The sequence below is a fragment of the Schistocerca piceifrons genome, chromosome 1 (assembly GCF_021461385.2).
Source record: "Schistocerca piceifrons isolate TAMUIC-IGC-003096 chromosome 1, iqSchPice1.1, whole genome shotgun sequence".
Classification (NCBI taxonomy): Eukaryota; Metazoa; Arthropoda; class Insecta; order Orthoptera; family Acrididae; genus Schistocerca; species Schistocerca piceifrons.
The window spans coordinates 853,012,446-853,034,091 of record NC_060138.1 but is presented as its reverse complement, the minus strand read 5'-3'; the positions used below and the strand labels follow the sequence as shown (position 1 = coordinate 853,034,091).

Here is a 21,646-nt window from a genome sequence, read left to right as displayed (position 1 = left end):
ATAACCTTGGGTGAATTTTAACTTACACATGAAGAAAAAAAAAAAAATACTCGCACTAGCTATAAGTTGCCGCTTCATGTGGTTGCGGTAAACGTCTCCCTGGTGCAGTTAGCTCGCTCGTTAATCTGGCTTTTTCCAGGATTGCAAGAACACAGAAAGTTTCATTTTTCAGCAGGACAAGGCGCCACCGCAGTCGAACCCTCCTGTAAGAGGGTTTCTTAACGAGGTGTCTGAACTATGGGTCGGCCATAAGGTGTGTACGGATTCACATTGTGCCACTGGCCTACTACGTCACCTGACGTCAGTACGAGATCTTTCTTTTTGTGACGGTCCTTGAAAGACTCCACCCATGGGCCTCTCCTCCTAACAGCGTTGGGTTAACCGCGATGCTTGATACCAACAGCTGTTAACGCACGAGCTCCAGGCATCCTCGCAAATGTACGCGACGAATTTAAGCCGTCTCCATGTTTGCCGTGCGCCCAACAGAGTGTACACGTTAGGTTTTCGTAAAAGGTAAATGACATTTTCGACCTTCACTGTCACTGTAAAAAGTACCCTACGGCTGTACATATATGTATGCACAAGAAGAGAAATCTTAAAAACGGATGGTTCTTTCGAAAATAAAGACTTAAGTCCTATGCGGTACTAAAATTTTAAAAATAGTCTCTGTCTTAATGCATGTACAAGGTACAGCCTTGTGATGGTACACCTGCCTAATGCCTTCCTCGATAGCTGAGTGGTCAGCGCGAGAGAATGTCTTGCAAAGGGGTCCGGGTTCGATTCCCGGCTGAGTCGGAGAATTTCTCCGGATCGTCATCATCATCATCCCCATCGACGCGCAAGTCGCCGAAGTGGCGTCACCTAAAAAGACTTGCACCAGGCGACCGGTCTACCCGACGGGAGGCCCTAGCCACACGACATTTCATTTAAGTACCTAGTACTTAATATCGTGCAGGGCCCTCGCGAGCACGCAAAAGTGCCGCATCACGAAGTAGCATCGACTCGATTAATGTCTGAACTAATGCTGGAGGGAAGTGACACCATGAATCCTGCAGGGCTTCTCATTAATCCGTGAGCGCAGGAGAGGGTACAGATCTCTTCTGAACAGCACGTTGCAAAACATCCCAGATGTGCTCAATAATGTTCCTGTCTGGGGAGGTAGGTGGTCAGCGGAAGTGTTTAAGCTCAGAAGCGTGTTCCTGGAGCCACTCTATAGCAATTCTGGGCGTGTGGGGTGTCTAATTGTCATGCTGGAATTGCCCAAGACCGTCAATGCACAATGGGCATGTATGGATGCAGGTGACCAGACACGATGCTTACGTGTCACCTGTCATATATGTATCCAGAAGTATCAGGGCTCCCATACCCTTCACCATTACAGAACCTCCAGCAGCTTGAACATTCCCTTGTTGACATGCATGGCCCATGGGTTCATGATGTCTTCATACCCGTACACATCCATCCGCTCGACACAATTAGAAACGAGACTCGTCCGACCAGCCAACAGGTTTCTAGTCATCAACAGTTCAGTGCTGGTGATGACAGGCCCAGACGAAGCGTAAAGCTTTGTGTATTCATAAAGGGTACACCAGTGGGCCTTCGGCTCCGAAAGCGCATATCGATGATGCTTCGTTGAATGGTTCGCACGCTGGCACTTGATGGCCCAGCATTGAAATCGGTAGCAATTTGTGGAAGTGTTGCACTTCTGTCATGTTGAACGATTCTCTTAAGTCGTTGTTGGTCCCGTTGTTGTAGGGTCTTTTTCCGGCCGCAGCGATGTCCGAGAATTGATGTTGTATCGGATTCCTGATTTCACAGAACACTCGTGAAATGGTCGTAGCCTACGGGAAAATCCCCATTTCATCGCTGCCTCTGAGATACTGTGTCCCATCGCTCGTGCGCCGATTATTATCCCACATTCAAACCCACTCACATCTTGATAACCTGCCACTATAGCCGCAGTGAACTAACAGCTGCTCCAGACACTTGTCTTATATTGGCGTTACCGACCGTATTCTGCCTGTTTACATGTGTGTGTATTTTATATGGATGCCTAAACCAGTTTCTTTTAAAAAGGATAGTTCAACGTTCTGTCAACAACGAGCTCATTAGGCATTAGGAGCGCAGCAGATTTCGAACAGAATGGTAGAGAAGTCAACCTGGTATGACTCAAAGAGATTCATAAACGGAAACGACGGAATATGTAAGTCTTAAGGCCAGTTGAGCGTTTAAACGCCGACAGTGACTAATTAAAAGTACGTGAAGCTATGCTGTGCAAGGTGAGTCATATATTGACAGAATCCTGCAATGTTTATCACTTAATGTATTCGCGAAATTTCACTACTCTACATTATTTGTTCCAGTTTTTTCCGGCAATTTATTTAATATATTTACTTTTGTTTGTTCATAAAGACTGGCACGAAAAACTTATTTGCAGAAAAAAAAGTTGAATATGGGCATAAAATAAGGCTTCGAGACCGAACACCCTTAACCCAACGGGCGGATTCGATCCGGGGCCAGCAGACCTGCCCCGAACTCTGGAATCGGCGAGCTGGTACGGGCGACTATCTCTGTGTGTAACAGTACTCGTAACTTCGTTAACGTGACTAATATTTATTGTACATGCTTAAAAAAAAGGAATCAATTATAAAAATATAAACAAAGACTGGAATTTAATACTTATGTTTAGATCTTCAACATAAGATTTCTGTGAAAAATCCTGACGTGACAGAACAAAATGACAGTGACTTCCAGGTCAGCATTACAAATTTATTCTGGAACACCTATTTTTGAGAAACCATCTGGCAAAAATGTTAAAAAATCCAAGCTATTATTATTATTATTATTATTATTATTATTATTATTATTATTATGTCTTTCCTTTTTCAGACGTTATGTCTGGTTAAAAATGGAAAGTGACGCGGACCTTGATCAATCGTGACTTCCTTTTAACTGTACGGTATATGTTACATTGCATTTAGGAACTTTCGGGTAATTGAACATGTATCAATAATTACAGATTTCTGTAGTTGTATATATATGTTTGGATGTAGCTGTATTGCATTGATGTACTGGTGGATATTGTGTGGTATGACTCCTGAAGTTGATAGTATAATTGGGATAATGTCAACTTTATCCTGATGCCACATGTCCTTGACTTCCTCCTCAGCCAGTTGGATGTATTTTTCAATTTTTTTCTCCTTTTTTCTTCTGTATATTTGTTGTATTTGGTATGGATATTTCGATTAGTTGTGTTAATTTCTTCTTTTTATTGGTGAGTATGATATCAGGTTTGTTATGTGGTGGTGTTTTATCTGTTATAATGATTCTGTTCCAGTATAATTTGTATTCATCATTCTCCAGTACATTTTGTGGTGCATACTTGTATGTGGGAACGTGTTGTTTTATTAGTTTATGTTGTATGGCAAGTTGTTGATGTATTTTTTTGCTAATTTGTCATGTTTTCTGGGGTATTCTGTATTTGATAGTATTGTACATCCGCTTGTGATGTGGTCTACTGTTTCTATTTGTTGTTTGCGAAGTCTGCATTTATCTGTTGTGGTATTGGGATCTTTAATAATATGCTTGCTGTAATATCTGGTGTTTATTGTCTGATCCTGTATTGCAATCATGAATCCTTCTGCTTCACTGTATATATTGCCTTTTCTTAGCCATGCGTTGGATGCGTCTTCATCGATGTGTGGCTGTGTTAGATGATACGGGTGCTTACCATGTAATGTTTTCTTTTTCCAATTTACTTTCTTCGTATCTGTTGATGTTATGTAATCTAAATCGTTGTAAAAGTGGTTATGAAATTGCAATGGTGTAGCCAATGTATTTATATGAGTGATTGCTTTGTATATTTTGCTAGTTTCTGCTCATTCTATAAAGAATTTTCTTAAATTGTCTACCTGTCCATAATGTAGGTTTTTTATGTCTATAAATCCCCTTCCTCCTTCCTTTCTGCTTAATGTGAATCTTTCTGTTGCTGAATGTATGTGATGTATTCTATATTTGTGGCATTGTGATCGTGTATGTGTATTGAGTGCTTCTAGGTCTGTGTTACTCCATTTCACTACTCCAAATGAGTAGATCAATATTGGTACAGCGTAAGTATTTATAGCTTTTGTCTTGTTTCTTGCTGTCAATTCTGTTTTCAGTATTTTTGTTAGTTTTTGTCTATATTTTTCTTTTAGTTCTTCTTTAATATTTGTATTATCTATTCCTATTTTTTGTCTGTATCCTAGATATTTATAGGCATCTGTTTTTCCATCGCTTCTATGCAGTCGCCGTGGTTATCCAATATGTAATCTTCTTGTTTAGTGTGTTTTCTCTTGAATATGCTATTTTTCTTACATTTGTCTGTTTCAAAAGCCATATTTATATCATTGCTGAATACCTCTGTTATCTTTAGTAATTGGTTGAGTTGTTGATTTGTTGCTGCCAGTAGTTTTAGATCATCCATGTATAGCAAATGTGTGATTTTGTGTTGATATGTTCCAGTAATATTGTATCCATAATTTGTATTATTTAGCATGTTGGATATAGGGTTCAGAGCAAGGCAGAACCAGAAAGGACTTAATGAGTCTCCTTGGTATATTCCACGCTTAATCTGTATTGGATGTGATGTGATAGTATTAGAATTTGTTTGGATATTAAGTGTGGTTTTCCAATTTTTTATTACTATGTTTAGGAACTGTATCAATTTAGGATCTACTTTGTATATTTCCAATATATGTAGTAACAATGAGTGGGGTACACTATCAAAAGCTTTTTGGTAATCAATGTATGCGTAGTGCAGCGACCTTTGTTTAGTTTTAGCTTGATATGTCACCTCTGTATCTATTATCAGTTGCTGTTCACATACTCGTGCTCCTTTGCAACAGCCTTTTTGTTCTTCATTTATAATTTTGTTTTGTGTTGTATGTGTCATTAATTTCTGTGTAATGACTGAAGTTAATATTTTGTAGATTGTTGGTAGGCATGTTATGGGGCGATATTTTGCTGGGTTTGCTGTGTCTGCTTGATCTTTAGGTTTCAGATAAGTTATTCCACGTGTAAATGTATCAGGGAATGTGTATGGGTCTGCAATGTAACTTAAATAATTTAGTTAGATGTGAATGTGTTGAGGTGAACTTCTTTAGCCAGAAATTAGCTATTTTATCTTTTCAGGGGCTTTCCAATTGCGAGTAGAATTAATTGCTTGGGTGACTTTATGTTCCAAAATTATCACTTCAGGCATTAGTGGTATCATCTTGTATGCATCTGTTTCTGCTTGTACCCACCGTGCATGCCTGTTATGCTGTACCAGGTTTGACCATATGGTGCTCCAGAAGTGTTCCATGTCTTATGTTTGGCGGATTATCTATTTTAATGTGTGTGTTATCTATTGTCTGGTAAAATTTCTTCTGGTTTGTGTTGAATGTTTGGTTTTGTTTCCTTCTATTTTCACTTTTTTTGTATCTTCTAAGTCGTTTGGCCAATGCTTGTAATTTCTGCTTCTTTTCATCTAATTGCTCTATCACTTCTTGTTGTGAGATTTTACCTAACCTTTTTCGTTTTTTTCTGAGATTTCATTTCTTATAAATTGTGTTAGCTGTCCGATGCCTTTTCTCAGTTTTTCTATTCTGATCTGTAGCCTGTGTTGCCATGCTGGTTTTGTGGGTTTCTTCTGTGTGTTTGTTGGTTCTGATCTCTGCCTAGTGTGTATATTTAGTGTAGTGAGTGCTCCTATATAAACCAGTAGTTGTAACTCTTCCATAGTTGTGTTTTCATTTATTTTGTTGTGTATGATTGTGTTGATAGTTTTTATTGTTGTTCCGGCTTGTGGGTTATTTGGCGGTCTATGCAAGAATGGTCTAATGTCTGTATTTGTGTCTTTGTATTCTATATATGTCAGTTGAAATTTTTCTTCTATATCTAACATGTGTGTCACTTCGTATTCTATTTGTGCTTGTTCTGGTGGCTGTCTTAAGATTTCGTTTTCCTCTGACTGTTTAATTGATGCGTGTTGTTCTTTGTTTGTTTGCTCTGGGATGTTTGAGTCCATTACTGTATTTTCTTCTTCTTCTTCTGATTGCACATTATTTTGTTCCAGTATTTGTTGTACTTGTTGTTTGATGTTTTCTAATTCTGACCGGGGTATCCTGTTATTTTTGATTATTACACGGATCTGATCAGCTAGTCGTCGTTCTGTTAAAAATTTTAATTCTGGGTATCTGGTAATAAATGTTGTGTATACTTGTGATCTGTATCCAGTTGTGTTGGTTCCTAGGTTTGTTGCTTGGTAATAACAGAACATGAGGTGTCGGTTAACTTCATCTGACCATCTCATCCTCTGTCTTTGTTTTCCTTCTAGGGTGGAAGCATATCCTGCAAAACAACTCTATTTGGATTTGAATCATTTTCCAGTTGGCTAGCAGTGTCGTTACCATTGTGGGCGGGCATAGGGTTCAAGCGTCGTCCCCGACCATGACGGCGCTTGTCCGAGGCTTCGTTAGTTCTGTCCTGAACCAACTAATCACACTAAAAGGGGAGTTAGCCCTATTAGTGGTTTGTTCTTTTCGTCGCCTTTTACGACTGGCAGAACATATTGGAGGCCTATTCTTTTCCCGGGCCTCCACGGGAATTATTATTATTATTATTTATTGTTGGCGAATTTTCCCTAAAAGGAAATCGTTAAGCTTATGACTTTGAAGGCTTGTTCTTCTTGTCCTTCCAGTACTCCTTCATTCTCTTGGAGAGGGCCTCTTTTCTCTCCTCAGACCATTCTTGTTTGGTCCGCTGTTTTAGCGCTTCTGACTTTACTTCCCAATTGTCTATGTGTTTTCGGAAGGTGCTTCTGTCTGTGGTGTTTGTGGTGCCAATTGCTTGTAGGTCTTTTCGGACTCCTTCCATCCAGGGCGTCGAGACTTTAAGTGTCTTGATGTGTTCTAGAATTTTCTTGGTGAGTCTTGTTTCAGGGAGTCTATCCAAATGTCCGTAGAATTTAAGGCGCCTTTTTCTCATATCGTTCTCGATGTTCGAATATGCTTCTACTGTTGAGTTCTTCTGTAGTCTGTAGCCACCTGGTGTGGGTCTTCCTCCTAAAATTTTCCTCATGATTTTGCGTTCTTCTTTTTTGATTTCTTCAATTTTGATTTTCCTGTTGAGTGCTAGTGTTTCGCTGGCATACAGTATGGCGGGTTTGATCACTGTGTTATAGTGTCTGATCTTGGTGTTTCTGGAAATGCATTGTTTGTTGTAGACGTTTCGTACCATGCCTAGTGATTTCCGTGTCTTCTGTTGTCTGTCTTCGTAAGCCAGTTTCTCTGTTCCGGTCGGTTCGATGATTTCGCCTAGGTATCTGAAGTGTGTGACCCCTTTAATTTTGCCGTACTTGGTTGTGATGTCGTCGCCTTCTCTTGTTAGGACTTGCGTTTTTTCAAAAGAGATTTGTAGGCCGGCTTTCTCGGCGCATTCTTTCAGGATTTCGATCTGTGTTTTTGCTGATGTTGGGTCATAGGTCAGTATCGCTAGGTCGTCTGTGAATGCTAGGTAAGGGATTTCCAGTCTTTTCCTTCCTAATGTGACTGGTCTCCAGGTGTTTTGTCTCCTGACTTCAGCTTCCCATTCGCTCATTACTTTGTCCAGGACGATGTTGAACAATAGCGGGGATAGTCCATCTCCTTGTCTTAGGCCAGTGTGGATTTCAAAGGGGTCCGAGATTTCGCCCATGAATTTGACTTTGGATTTTGTATTGGTTAGTGTCTGTTCGATTAGTCTTCGGGTCTTTTGGTCTAGGCCTTTTTCTCTGAGGATTTGGATGAGGGACTTTCTGTCGATCGAGTCGTAGGCCTTTTTGAAGTCGACGAAAGTGCAGATGATTTTTTTGGGGCTTGTCATGTGGGATTTTATGATTGATTTCAGGTTGAAGATTTGTTCGGGGCAGGCTCTGTTGGGTCTGAAACCCGCTTGGTATTCCGAGATGGCGGGTTCCAGTTGTCCTTGCGTTCTGGTGAGAAGGCAGGTTGATAGAATTTTGTAGATGACCGGTAGCAGGGAAATTCCTCTATAATTGTTTGTGTCTGTCCTGTCACCTTTCTTGTGTAGCGGGTGAATGAGTGCGGTCTTCCAGTCGTCAGGTATGATTTCGATTGTCCAGGTGTTCTGTATGATTTGTGTGATTTCGTTTAGCGAGTTTGGTCCTAGGTTCTTCAGCAGTTCTGCCGTTATTCCGTCTTCACCGGCTGCCTTGTTGTTTTTCAGTTTCTTTATGCAGTGGAGGATTTCTTCTTTTGTTGGTGATGGTGAGTCTTCCGGTGCGTTGGCCGGTTCTCGGGGTTCGAAGGTTGAGTTAGGTTCCGGGCAATTTAGTAATTTTGAAAAGTACTTCGCGAGCTCTTCACAGTTTTCTTTGTTGGTAAGTGCCAGTTTTCCGTCTTCTTTTCTGAAGCAGAGGTTCTGTGGTGAGATCCTTTGACTTGGTTGGCGAACGTCCTGTAGAAATCCCGTGTGTTGAAATTTCTGAAGTCTTCTTCGATGGAGTTTAGCTGATCGTTTATGTATTTGCGTTTCTCTTGTCTTATTGTTTTCGATGTTTGTCTTCGAATTTCATAGAAGTTGTCCTGTGCTTCTTGTGTTTTGTTGCTGTTGTAGTTTGTGAAAGCTGTTCTTCGATTTTGTAGGGCGATTTCGCAGATAGTGTTCCACCAAGGGTGCCTGGGTTTTCTAGTCAGCGGGATCAGTTCTTTGGCTGTGTTCACAATTTTTTGTTTAAAGCTGGTCCAATCTTTCGCCTCTTGTTTTTCCCAGTGTTCTGTGATGTTCGATTCTCTGATCTTTCTTGTATCAAATTTCGGTGAGGTCAATTTCTTTTTGTGTTGTCTTCTTGGTGTGAGTTTGATTTTGATTCTTGTTAGGTAGTGGTCCGAATCTATGTTGGCGCCTTTTCTCACTTGGACGTCGTGGATTTCTTTCTGGTATTCATAGGAGATTGCCACGTGATCTATCTGGAATTCGCCTAGTGAGTGGACTGGTGATCGCCACGTCTTTTGTTTCTTGGGCTTTTTCATCAGGGAGGTTGACATGATTTTGAGGTTGTTTTGCTGGCAGAGTTCGATCAGTCTGGTGCCGTTTTTGTTGGTGAATTTGTGTGCAGGGAAATTTCCTACTGTTTTTCTGTAGCGTTTTTCTCTGCCGATTTGTGCGTTGAAATCGCCTAGTAGAATTTTCGCGTTGTCTTGGGGTATTTTTGCCAGGGTGGTTTCGAGTTTGTCCCAGAATTTGTCTGTTTCTTCTGGTTTGTCCTTGTTGTCTGCGTTCGTGGGGGCATGTACGTTGATGAGGGTGTAGTTCTTGTTGGCGTGTTTGATTCGCATGGTCATGAGCCTGTTGTTGATCGCGTTGACTTCTTTTACTGAGTCTAGGATGTTTTTGTTTACTGCGAAGGCCATGCCGAGGAGTGCTCCTCCTTTGCCGATTTTCCTGTTGGTTCCACTCTTGAAGAATCTGTAGTTTCCGTAGTCTATTGTGTCTGAATCCGTGTATCTTGTTTCTTGTAGCGCTAGGATCGAGATCTTCTGACTGGTGAGTTCCGTTGTTATTATTATTATTATTATTATTATTGATCAATGGTTTTACATACTATACATTTTTACATTATCACGTGACAATGGTCGTATGAAGTAGAAAATATCAAATACGCCGAGACTACTCCAGCCACGCAATGTAATTAGAGAGTGTGGCATTTGTGGCAGTTTGGTCGGTGATGTTAATTTGTTTGTTAATTACTTAGCCGCATGATGTGGCCGAGCGGTTCTAGGCGCTTCAGTCCCGAACCGTGCTGCTGCTACAGTCGCAGGTTTGAATCCTGCCTCCGGCATTGATGTGTGTGATGTTCATAGGTTAGTGAGGTTTAAGTAGTTCTACGTCTAGGTGACTGATGACCTCAGATGTTAAGTTCCATAGTGCTTAGAGCCATTTAAACCATTTTTTAAGGACTTATATTAAGATGTGATGAACATGCCGCTTTGCCTGCGACCAAGAAAATTCAGGCGAATTGGTTTAAACTGGGTATCTTGACAAATCCTCAGTTTAATGTGTGCAACTATTAACAATATCGGATAGGAAATGATCCAGCGATAGGCGTTTCAGAATAAGGGGAAGGGAGATGCTGATGGAAACAATTACATCACAGCGTTGACATACACAGACGCGACATCCACTGCTGAAGAGACAGTAGCAACCCTAGTGGCAAGAAATCCATTCCGCGATGTCGTATATGGCGTAAGACTGATGCTTAGTTTAAATTCTTTACTTCTTTATTAACTACATAGATATTTTACTGATGCTTGGTACATTAAAATATATCACAAGACTGAATAATGGTAAAATAAATGCAAAGGGATTCAAAGCTCGTTAGTGAAATGACGTAACCCACAATGTATTCATTGAAAAATATTCTGAAATTGTATGTCACTGTAACTTAGCAAACTGGAAGGAAGAGAATATAAACACGATATTCCACATCAATTAAAACTGACTTATATTAACGTAGCGACCCTTTAAAGTTATTTTAAGAACCGAGTATGCTTTTTATATTTTCATGTGTGAGCGTCCCAAAAAGCGGCGAATATTTGCCATAGTTCAGTGATATTACTTTTTTTTGTACTACATAGCTCCATGAGTGTGTTTCAACGAAAGCTCGTATCGATAGGGCTTCGACTCGAGCAACTAGGAACGGTATGTCTTGCTGTTTTATTTTACGATGCACCTGACTTGAGAGGTTACATTAACTGTACACAACCTACTTATTTCATTTTATGTATGACGGCAGCGCTGTATAGAGACCGATTTATAACGAGCCATCCTCTGCCACGCAATGTAAGTTAGCATGTCTTAAGTTACTTGTGTTAATTTATCTTGTTGTATGGTAGTATAACAAATTGTATTTCCACCGCTCTGAAGACGATCGCGTTGGTCGAATGAACATGTAAAATTTTAATTTCTACCGGCCACTCTTACCCTGCAGAGCCAATGCCTACGCTCACTGAAATTGCGCAATTGGTTTCTTTTGAGTCGGGAAATAGTTTTGTTTTTGTCGTTACATGATGACACCTGTGTAGTAATCATTTCTTCAGCAATCTTTACAGTGGCTTATCTGGCACGTTAAATAATGTAGGATTTGCATTCTATACAAGTTTCCTATTTCTGGCTTCTTTCAAAGTGTAATAAAGGAAATTTCACATTATTGTGTGAATATACGATGTTTTCTGCAGTTCGTCGTGTCTTCTGTCGTTTGCTATTCAATTCTTGTTCTTAAAAACAATTGTTAGTGCTCGGTAAATGTAGGTTACAAAAAAAATTGCTATTAAAGAATCCTGTAATGTGCTTTTATACATCTGCTGTGATCGTTAGGAAGCCCATAGAATGATAGATGACTTCTGTTTTTGCTACTTTATTGCACTGCATACGGCCCCTTTTGTAGAAACAATGTTACAGACCAATAAAACGATACTTATCGCATTCGTTTGCTACGGCCTTGAACAGTGGACGTTCGGGAGGACGACGGTTCAATCCCGCGTCCGGCCATCCTGATTTAGGTTTTCCGTGATTTCCCTAAATCACTCCAGGCAAATGCCGGGATGGTTCCTCTGAAAGGGCACGGCCGACTTCCTTCCCTAATCCGATGAGACCGATGACCACGCTGTCTGGTCTCCTTCCCCAAACCAACCAACCAACCAACCAACCAACCAACAGTGGACGTTACTCTACTCTAGGCTTGGTGCGCTACAGCAGCAGTGTGTAGTGTCGCCGCTGCTGCGTTAGAACCAGGGGTACTGAACCTTTTTTTACTTACTGTCTACTTTCGTATCTGTGTTAGTAGTGAAGTTTTCTAACTGCCCACCGGTTCGGGGTGATTTTACAATGTAGGGAAATTGCTTTACTTTACAAAATTTATAAAGCACTGTTACCGCAAGCTAACGAACATAATACAGGCTTCACTTACCGGTTAATCATCTCTAGTCCAACTGCTTGTTATACGGCAACGCTTTCTCGAAAATTGGCTACACTGTACTTCGTCTGGAAGTAGATTGCAGCTACACGTTCGTGCGTCAATCGTTGCGAGAAGCTCGCGTTGTGGGTTTGTAGCAGAAATGTGGCAGTTTGCATCTGAACAGCGAATTGACATTGTGGTGTGTTGTATAAAGACAGGCTCCGTGAAGTAATGTAAAGAAATGGTTCGAGCGAAGTAACCTGTTAGAAAACTCCCCACGATCGGCATTATTCGAGATCTGTACAAAAAAATGGAGGCTGAAGAATCCCTTCAGAACATCATGCACTAAAAGGTATGAAATTAAAAGCCTATCGCATGTGTGAGGTGCAAGAGTTGAAGTTTGAGGATCAGGAAGTTCATTATTATAGCTGGCTGTTAACATCCATTGCTAACGTTGCTTGGAGCCCTTGCTTTACTTCGTGTCAGATGAGACCTGGTTTCATTTGTCAGGTTACGTAAACTCCCCAGAACAGCACATGCTGGTCGTGGGGCAAGCCACGTATTGTCCATGGAGAACATCTTCACTCAAAGAAGGCACACTATGTGATCAAAAGTATCCGGACACCCCCAAAAACGTATGTTTTTCATATTAGGTGCAGTGTACTGCTACCTACTGCCAGGTACTCCATATCAGCGACCTCAGTAGTCATTAGCTATCGTGAGGGAGCAGAATGGGGCGCTCCGCGGAACTCACGGACTTCGAACGTGATCAGGTGATTGGGTGACACTTGTGTCATACGTCTATACGTGAGATTTCAACACTCCTAAACATCCCTAGATCCACTGTTTCCGATGTGATAGTGAAGTGGAAACATGAAGGGACAGGTACAGCACAAAAGGGTACAGGTCAACCTCGTCTGTTGAGTGACAGACACCGCTGACAGTTGAAGAGGATCGTAATGTGTAACAGGCAGCCATCTATCCAGACAGTCACATAGGAATTCCAAACTGCATCAGGATCCACTGCAAGTGCTATGGAAGTTACGCGGGAGGTCAGAAAACTTGGATTTCATGGTCGAGCGGCTCCTCATAAGCCGCACATCACGCCGGTAAATGCCAAACGACGCCTCGCTTTGTGTATGGAGCGTAAACATTGGACGATTGAGAAGTGGAAAAACGTTGTATGGAGTGATGGAGAGTGACGAATCACGGTACACAATGTGGCGATCCGATGGCAGGGTGTGTTTATGGCGAATCCCCGGTGAACGTCATCTGCCAGCGTGTGTAGTGCCAACAGTAAAATTCGGAGGCGGTGGTGTTATGGCGTGGTCGTGTTTTTCATGTAGGGGGCTAGCACCCCTTATTGTTTGGAGTGGCACTATCACAGCACAGGCCTACATTGATGTTTTAAGCGCCTTCTTGCTTCCCACTGTTGAAGAGCAATCCGGGGATGGCGACCGCATCTTTCAACACTATCGAATACCTGTTCATAATGCACAGCCTGTGACGGAGTGGTTACACGACAGTAACATCCCTGTAATGGACTGGCCTGCACAGAGTCCTGACCTGAATCTTATAGAACACCTTTGGGATGTTTTGGAACGCCGACTTCGTGCCAGACCTCACCGATCGTCATCGATACCACTCCTCAGTGCAGCACTCCGTGAAGAATGGGCTGCCATTCCCCAACAAACCTTCCAGCACCTGACTGAACGTATGTCTGCGAGAGTGGAAGCTGTCATCAAGGCTAAGGGTGGGCCAACACCATATTGAATTCCAGCATAACCGATGGAGGGCGCCACGAACTTTTAAATCATTTTCAGTCATTTTCAGTCAGGTGTCCGGATACTTTTGATCACGTAGTGTAGATGTTTGGTGTGCGTTGTCTCGCATGCGCATTATTGGCCCAATATTATTGCTACACCTTATTAAGTGCAGATACCTAGTGATCTTTGACTCTTTCTACGCACAATTAACAGATGCAGAGAAGCTGTACGCAGTATTCCAACGAGATGGAACAGCCTCTCACACATCCTACTGAAGTATGGCTCACATTACAAACGTGTTCCCTGACAACAGACTTGTCAGCTGACGTCCCCAGACTTAACATGGGGTGATTTTTATTTATGAGGCACACTAAAAAGCAGGGTGTACTCTGACAATCTTTCCACAGTCGACTATCTTGAACGGAATATTACCAGAGAAATTATCACCACGCCTGCAGAATTACAGCGTGTTGCTGGGAACGTCATCACACGAAGTTAGCGATGCTGGATGGCTAAGGTCCCACTGCCAGCATCTCTTATAAACAAATAACTATATGAAACTTCCTGGCAGATTAAAACTGTGTGCCCGACCGAGACTCGAACTCGGGACCTTTGCCTTTCGCGGGCAAGTGCTCTACCAACTGAGCTACCGAAGCACGACTCACGCCCGGTACTCACAGCTTTACTTCTGCCAGTACCTCGTCTGCCAGGAAGTTTCATATCAGCGCACACTCCGCTGCAGAGTGAAAATCTCATTCTGGAAACATCCCCCAGGCTGTGGCTAAGCCATGTCTCCACAATATCCTTTCTTTCAGGAGTGCTAGTTCTGCAAGGTTCGCAGGAGAGCTTCTGTAAAGTTTGGAAGGTAGGAGACGAGGTACTGGCAGAAGTAAAGCTGTGAGTACCGGGCGTGAGTCGTGCTTCGGTAGCTCAGTTGGTAGAGCACTTGCCCGCGAAAGGCAAAGGTCCCGAGTTCGAGTCTCGGTCGGGCACACAGTTTTAATCTGCCAGGAAGTTTCATATCAGCGCACACTCCGCTGCAGAGTGAAAATCTCATTCTGGAAATAACTATATGTTTTTAACGTTACACGGTAGTTACACTTTTTTAGTTAGTTCATTGTTACTTTAATGTCGGACGTGAGGCGCACCTGTTGTACGTCAGACACCCTGTAATAATTACTAACCACATGCTTATGTACAAATTTTATGAAAAACGTAATGAAAATGTTTTTAAAACACTTGACACCTAACGCCCAATATAAAAGCTGAAACGCCCGCTAGTAGGTGGTAGTGGCCAGACTGACCACCACTGTGTTAGGCTGTGACACTGGAAGCTGTGGGCGCCGCACGCACCTGGGAGGAGCCGTTGCTGAGCGGCGCGCTGTTGTCCGGCGGAGCGGCGGGTGTGCTGGCGGCGGCGGGCAGCGGGCGCCTCTTGAAGCCGAATAGCGTGGCCTGGCCGCGAGTGTACGCCGTCTCCGGCTTCGAGCCCGGCTTGGTGGCGCTGACGGTGACTCCGTTCTGAAAACAACGCAGTCACTTAGCCTGTGCTAAGAAGTAATGCAAACTTGTTTTCAAAGAAAGTGTCTCCAACACCACAGTCTCCTAAGCGACGAAGTGGAACCTCTCATTTTGAAAGAAATTAGAAAAGACGTGCAAAAATAAACCACTGTTCTTACTTAAAATTTGTCGAGTGTACCGTGTGTATCGGGAATCCGGTGAAACATCAATCCTCCGACATCACAGAGGCCGGAGAAAGGTCCTGCAAGAACGGGACCAACAACGACTGAAGAGAATCGACGTGTAACCCTTTCGCAAATTGCTGCAGTGTCAGCGCGTAAACCATTCAACGAAACATCATCGATATGGGCTTTCGGAGCCGAAGGCCCACTCGCGTATCCTTGATGACCACGCGACGCAAAGCTTTACGCCTCGCCTGGGCCCGTCAAAACCGACAATGGACTGTTGTTGATTGGAAACATGTTGCCTGGTCGGACGAGTCTCGTTTCAAATTGTATCTGGCAGAGAGGCGTATACAGGTATGGATACAACCTCATGAATCCATGTACCCTGCATGTCAGCAGCAAACTGTTCAAGCTGGTGAAAGCTCTGTAATGGTGTGGGGTGTTTGCAGTTGGAGTGATATGGTACCCCTGATACGTCTAGATATGACTGACAGGTGACACGTACGTAAGCATCCTGTCTGATCACCTGCATCCATTCATGTCAACTGTGCTTTCCGAAGGATTTGGGCAATTCCAGCACAGCAATGCGACACCCCACCCGTCCAGAATCGCTACACAGTGGCTCCAGGAACACTCTTCTGAGTTTAAACACTTCCGCAGGCCACAAAACACCCCGGACATGAACATTATTGATAATCCAGAACGAGATTTGCACTTTGCAGCGGAGTGTGCGCTGATATGAAACTTTCCTGGCAGATTAAAACTGTGTGCCTGACCGAGACTCGAACTCGGGACCTTTGCCTTTCGCGGGCAAGGAGAGCTTCTGTGAAGTTTGGAAGGTAGGAGACGAGGTACTGGCGGAAGTAAAGCTGTGAAGACGGGGCGTGAGTCGTGCTTGGATAGCTCAGTTGGTAGAGCACTTGCCCGCGAAAGGCAAAGGTCCCGAGTTCGAGTCTCGGTCCGGCACACAGTTTTAATCTGCCAGGGAAGTTTCATTATTGATCATATCTGGGATACCTTGCAACGTGCTGGTCAGGAGAGATCTCCACCCCCTCGTACTCATGGATTTTTGGACAGCCCTGCAGGATTCATGGTATCACTTCCCTTCAGCACTACTTCAGACATTTTTAGAGCATGCCATGTCGAATTGCGGCACTTCTGCGTGCTCGCGGGGGGCCCTACATGATACTAGGCAGGTGTACCTGTTTCTTTGGGTCTTCAGTGTATCATGGCCGTGACTCTGTGCTCGTCCCATTTGCTGTTGCAGACGCCAGAGGTGTTTTTTGGTGTCAGGGGAAAAGTGCAGCGTCTAACCCTGAGATGGACTGGTCTGTCCATAATTCTTCCAAATGGCCTGTGGCGGAGCCGTCGAGGCTGGCTTAACTTTCACAATACCGGAGGCGGCGTGTACTTCACGCCTACCTCTTGAAAATATTGTAATCTAGACATCTGCTCTATACTTTAAAATTCTGAAAAAATTTAATATTTTTAATAATTTTTATACTAGATTCAGTAGTTTTAAATTCTTCAGTAAAACTTATTTCCAAAAATTTAAGATTTATTACTGAACGTGGCTTTTCGCAGCTTAAGTCATTCCTATCCTTACGTTCAGGACCTTTCTGATACGTGTGTATATATCTTTAAAATGTATGTTGTGGAAAAAGCCAACGACAGTTAACGAAATTTGCATTTGTGTATTTTTTAAAGTTTTTACATATTACGGAAAATGCGTTGGTATTGCTGAGATTATGATGCTAAAGGATATTTTCAGGTTCTGGGCACTATTCACACATCAGTATTTATTCAGAAAGTATGTTGTTAATAAAAGTTAACAGCAATTCATGAAATCCGTTTTTACTTTCTTGTGGTGTGCTGAAGGACCCCCCACGCTGATAGTACGCGTTATGGAAAATGCGAAGGTACTGTTAGGGTTAAGGACTAGTGACTTCCAATAATCTTGGGAAGAAACTTCCGAAACTCCTGGCAGGAAGCATCTTACAGCTATTAGCGGGAGTAGGTCGTGGCCAATGGAAATGCATTGTAATCTGTTGCTGAGCCTCATTGGCTAAAAAGGCTGAAAGTTAAGTAATTTCCTGAAGTATTTGGCGCTCGTGAAATCGAAGGGACGGTAAGCATTATAGAAGACGTGTGCTTTCTGGAGACGGTGTTTTCGTGGTCCATTTCTTAAGTCGGCAGCTGGTAATCCTTCGTGACGAACCAAGTTATGAAAACGGAGAAAAGCCCAAACTGTATGCCCGTGTGCGGACATGGATTTCTAGTGAGTCATTTTTGGTTTTCTAGGCGAATGTTGCCGTATTACGAACGATCTGGCGGTACGCAGAGGGCTCAAAATTGCGTTGTGGAAGCAAATAGCTAGCTGGAGTGTTTCCCTTTTAACTGCATTCCCTTTTTTTTTTGTTGTTGAGGAGGTTAAAGGTAAGAGCTGCAAGGAGCCAGATGGAGGCAGGCGGTGTATGAGTGGTGCACATATTCTAGTCCATTGGTCGTACCTACGACTCTTCCAAGAGTAGTTTGATGTCTACACGGTTTTTATTATTGACTTTTGAGTAGCGAGGAGTTTAACTCCGCCTCGCAGGCTAATCTTGGTCCGCTAATAAACGTTTCCGAGTGAACCTGAGGAGCAGCACGTCGCGAAATGCGCCACTTAGCGGGACCAACTCTTCGCTAAACGTCATGGAAAGTCTGAGGACGGGCAAAAGGACCCTCTCTCCCTCTCCCTCCTCGAGCACCCCCCTCCCCCCCCCCCCCCCCCCCCACACACACACACACACACACACGAAGAAGAAGATGGTGCCACAACCTCGCTACATATACGAAAGGAAAATATTTTGTGGAAGTATCACTATGAATATTATATTACAGAAGCAAGTCGGAAACGAAGCCAGATTGGCGCTATGTTGAAGTCTCTAGCGTTCAGCCTGTCAGTCTGATCAGGCGGATTGCTCCAATTCGCGAACCGTGACACTGAAAAGGAGCAAATTCCTCGGCGTGCGCGGAGTGCCGGCGGCGCTGGCCTGCGAGTGCCGGACAAGAACCAGCGACTGGACCGACCTTCCAGATCGTCCCGGCGCGGGGCCGTCCGCGTGCCACCTACCGCGGAGGACAGCGAGCCAGGAGACTCGGCGGGCTGTCTACACGCCAGGCGCATGCCGCACGCAGAATCCTCCTCAGGCCGGCGTCTCTGCGACAGATCGCAGTCGGTCTCTCGTCTCGGCACACCCACACTTCAGCGATTTGCCAAGCAATTTCAAGCAGTATTTTGTACGTCACTGAGTCGAGAAGTTCTGCTGTGTAAAATGAACTGCCATGTTCAACAGCAGTTGCAGCTGATTTCCGTATCCCCGTAAATAAATTAAAATTTATTAAACTTATTTTGAAATTCTTATCTTAGGAACTGAAGGTTACTTTACAGAAAATATCACATTTTTCAATGAATCCAAATAGGTTGCGTACATTTCTGCATTGTGTCAATACAACTCGTTTTACGTTTATTAGTCTTCAATTTCTTTTTTTATTCATTAGTCACAGTTTAACTGCAAGTACTTACACAATTTACTCAATGTGTGTCTCAAGATGATGTCAATACCAGCGCTACATATTACCTTAACTCTTTTTATAAGTTGTATGTAAGAGTATACGAAATGTCTAGGGACTGTAATATAACTGTATACTCTAATAGATTTGCCGTGAACATATTAATTATCCTCTGAACACTCCAGCACATATGTAAACCATTCCGTTTAGATATTAAAATTTAACGTTGCGTAAATTATTTCATAAACAGCTCAAAATCATAAAATGGAGCCCACTGTATAGTGACTAGCACTATGAACTTCCCATCAATTGTGCTTTTATACCACAAACTTCAAAAAGCTAATCACTGCAAAATCGGAGGGTGAATTTTGTATTACCTGTTAATAAAAATGTCAACTCCTGCTTCCGCTTCTCAGATTATTTCCTGGTCATTTGTAACTATAAACTTTAATATAAATTTCTTACTCATCGTGTGCAAAGTGAAACGAAACAATTGCACAACCACGCTTACTAAATAGAGTAACAAGTCGCAATCATATTGCCACACACGTCTGCTAACGAGCCAGGTAGAGACAATGCGTGCGCGAATCACTTGCGATTCATCAGACTGCCTGGGATTTCCATGTGACCAGCGATCAGCGACCGATCGCTGTGATTTGCGCATACACGTTCCATCTACGAAGCGATCCGTCGCCACTTAATATCCCATCTGTGTAAAGTTTGACAAAGTACCACGCTGACAGTTTTCTGCAGTTTAAAAATTCTTACTTATTCCCAACTTCCTTCGCATACTTGTGCTTTCATTTTCTTTAACTTGGTTGCCACAGTCATATAGAAGTTATTGAAAAGCAATGCACTGACCAGATGACTTTATTGTTACACTACTGACCTGATTTTGGCGTTATCACCATTTTCAAATGCTCACTGTAGTAAACATAAGAAAACAACTTCAGATACGTAATGAGACGCACCATGAACAAGGACGATCCACGCGCAGAATCAATGTCAATTGTGGGACGTGCCTAAAGATCTAGAGAGATCGGACCAGAAGATCCTTCAACACATATTTCAAGGAGAAAATAAGAATGACCAGAAACAGCGATACGATAGTAAGAACACACTTACGGGAATTACGACATAATGTAGTTTACAAATTCTGAGCACTGCTAAGAAAGAGAAAGTAATAAAGATACTAGAAGAAACTGAAACTTGTGACGTCCTAAAACTTAGTCCTGATACGATTTTGAATGAACAAACTGACCTCCACACTAAAAAGTTTTTAGAAAACGTAATTAAAAGACACTAGTATGTGTATGTACGTTTGCGGGAGCGACTGACGACAGCCATACTACAGCGACGATTCCTCACATGGTCCACGCAATGTTGAAGGTCGTCGGACTGAAGCTGTTAACTCTGTTCCTCTGGATCTGTTCGCAGCGAATCCGTGCTTGAATTCCTCGTGCAACGGACTGCAAGCATCACTGTGCTTAACAGTACGTTATCAATAACCAGCGGTGAAGTCAAGGTCCATAAAACGTTTCCTTCGTCGGTATCATAGCCAGGGTACTATAAATATAAGTAACATACTTGACACTATACAATTCGTTCTAACTTCCCGTGTTAATTATCATGGAAGTAGTGTGACTTTTCCAAATACCGACACGGTGAAATACTACGAAGCATGTAATATGTTTTTGCAGAATTTCTTGTTGGGCATCAGCCAAATTTTGCACCATATACGACATATGATCACTGAACCTAAAAACGCTTAAGAGGATGTTTTTATGCTTCTCACACTTACAGTCACAGGGAGTAAGACAGCTAGAGGGAAGCAGCTACGAGTTTACGTTCCACCTGATGTGTATCTTTCAGCAACGTACATAATTAACTGACGTCTTTGTGATGATACTGCTCAACGTCTATCACGATAGACTTTCAATTACGTTTTCGCAACATATTACCGGAAGAGGTGCGTGTTTCGCCACGCTTTCGTTTAGTAAGCGGGAGAGGGCGACAGAGACGCTCGTCAAACAGCAGCAAGCGTTACAAAAGAGGCGTTACGCATCACGGAGAGGATTCCTATTAAAATTCCCAGAGTGAAGAATTCCGAGAACAGTCACGCAACACGCATGGGTTTAAGAATTTGCAGGCGGAAGACTTCGATTCACTGGCAGGATACTACGAAAATATCGTCAGTCTACAAAAAAATGCTTACAAATAACTTGTGCAACGACCTTAGAATACTGCTGAAGTATGTGGGACCGATACGAAATACGACTTAACAGTGGATATTGAACATTTACAAAGAAGAGCAAATGGTCACACGTTTTGCTCATGGGAGAGCATGATCGAAATGATGAAAAACCTGATTTGACAGACGTTTAAGGGTAGACATTTTAAGTAGACAATTATTCCCTGAAATCCTAGTTGCAAAGTTTCAAGAACCAATACTGAGGGAAGAAGCTAGAGATATTCATCAGCCCGTCCGCATCGCCACCGCAGAGACAAGGTAAGACAAATTACACCACGGACAGAGACGTTTTAGGGACATCCATTAATACGTGAGCTCAAAACAGGTGAGCTGATGTGGCAACATCTCACCTAAAATCATTTAAATGGGGAACTGGGTAAGGAGAGGCAATGAAAATCTCAACTGTTTGATT

At 42.8% G+C, this 21,646-nt stretch overlaps 1 protein-coding gene and 1 non-coding gene across 2 annotated transcripts in view; one reads left to right on the top strand and one right to left on the bottom strand.

Annotated features, from left to right (window-relative positions):
* Positions 1–21,646, bottom strand: part of LOC124715651 — a 622,306-nt gene that overhangs the window by 319,401 nt on the left and 281,259 nt on the right. The window contains exon 4 of the mRNA XM_047243112.1: positions 15,097–15,264. Within this exon, the coding sequence (XP_047099068.1) occupies positions 15,097–15,264 (168 nt within the window). The remainder of the gene's footprint in view (positions 1–15,096; positions 15,265–21,646) is intronic.
* Trnas-cga lies at positions 16,321–16,395 on the top strand. Its single transcript has one exon. It is a non-coding gene; the product is annotated as a tRNA-Ser (tRNA).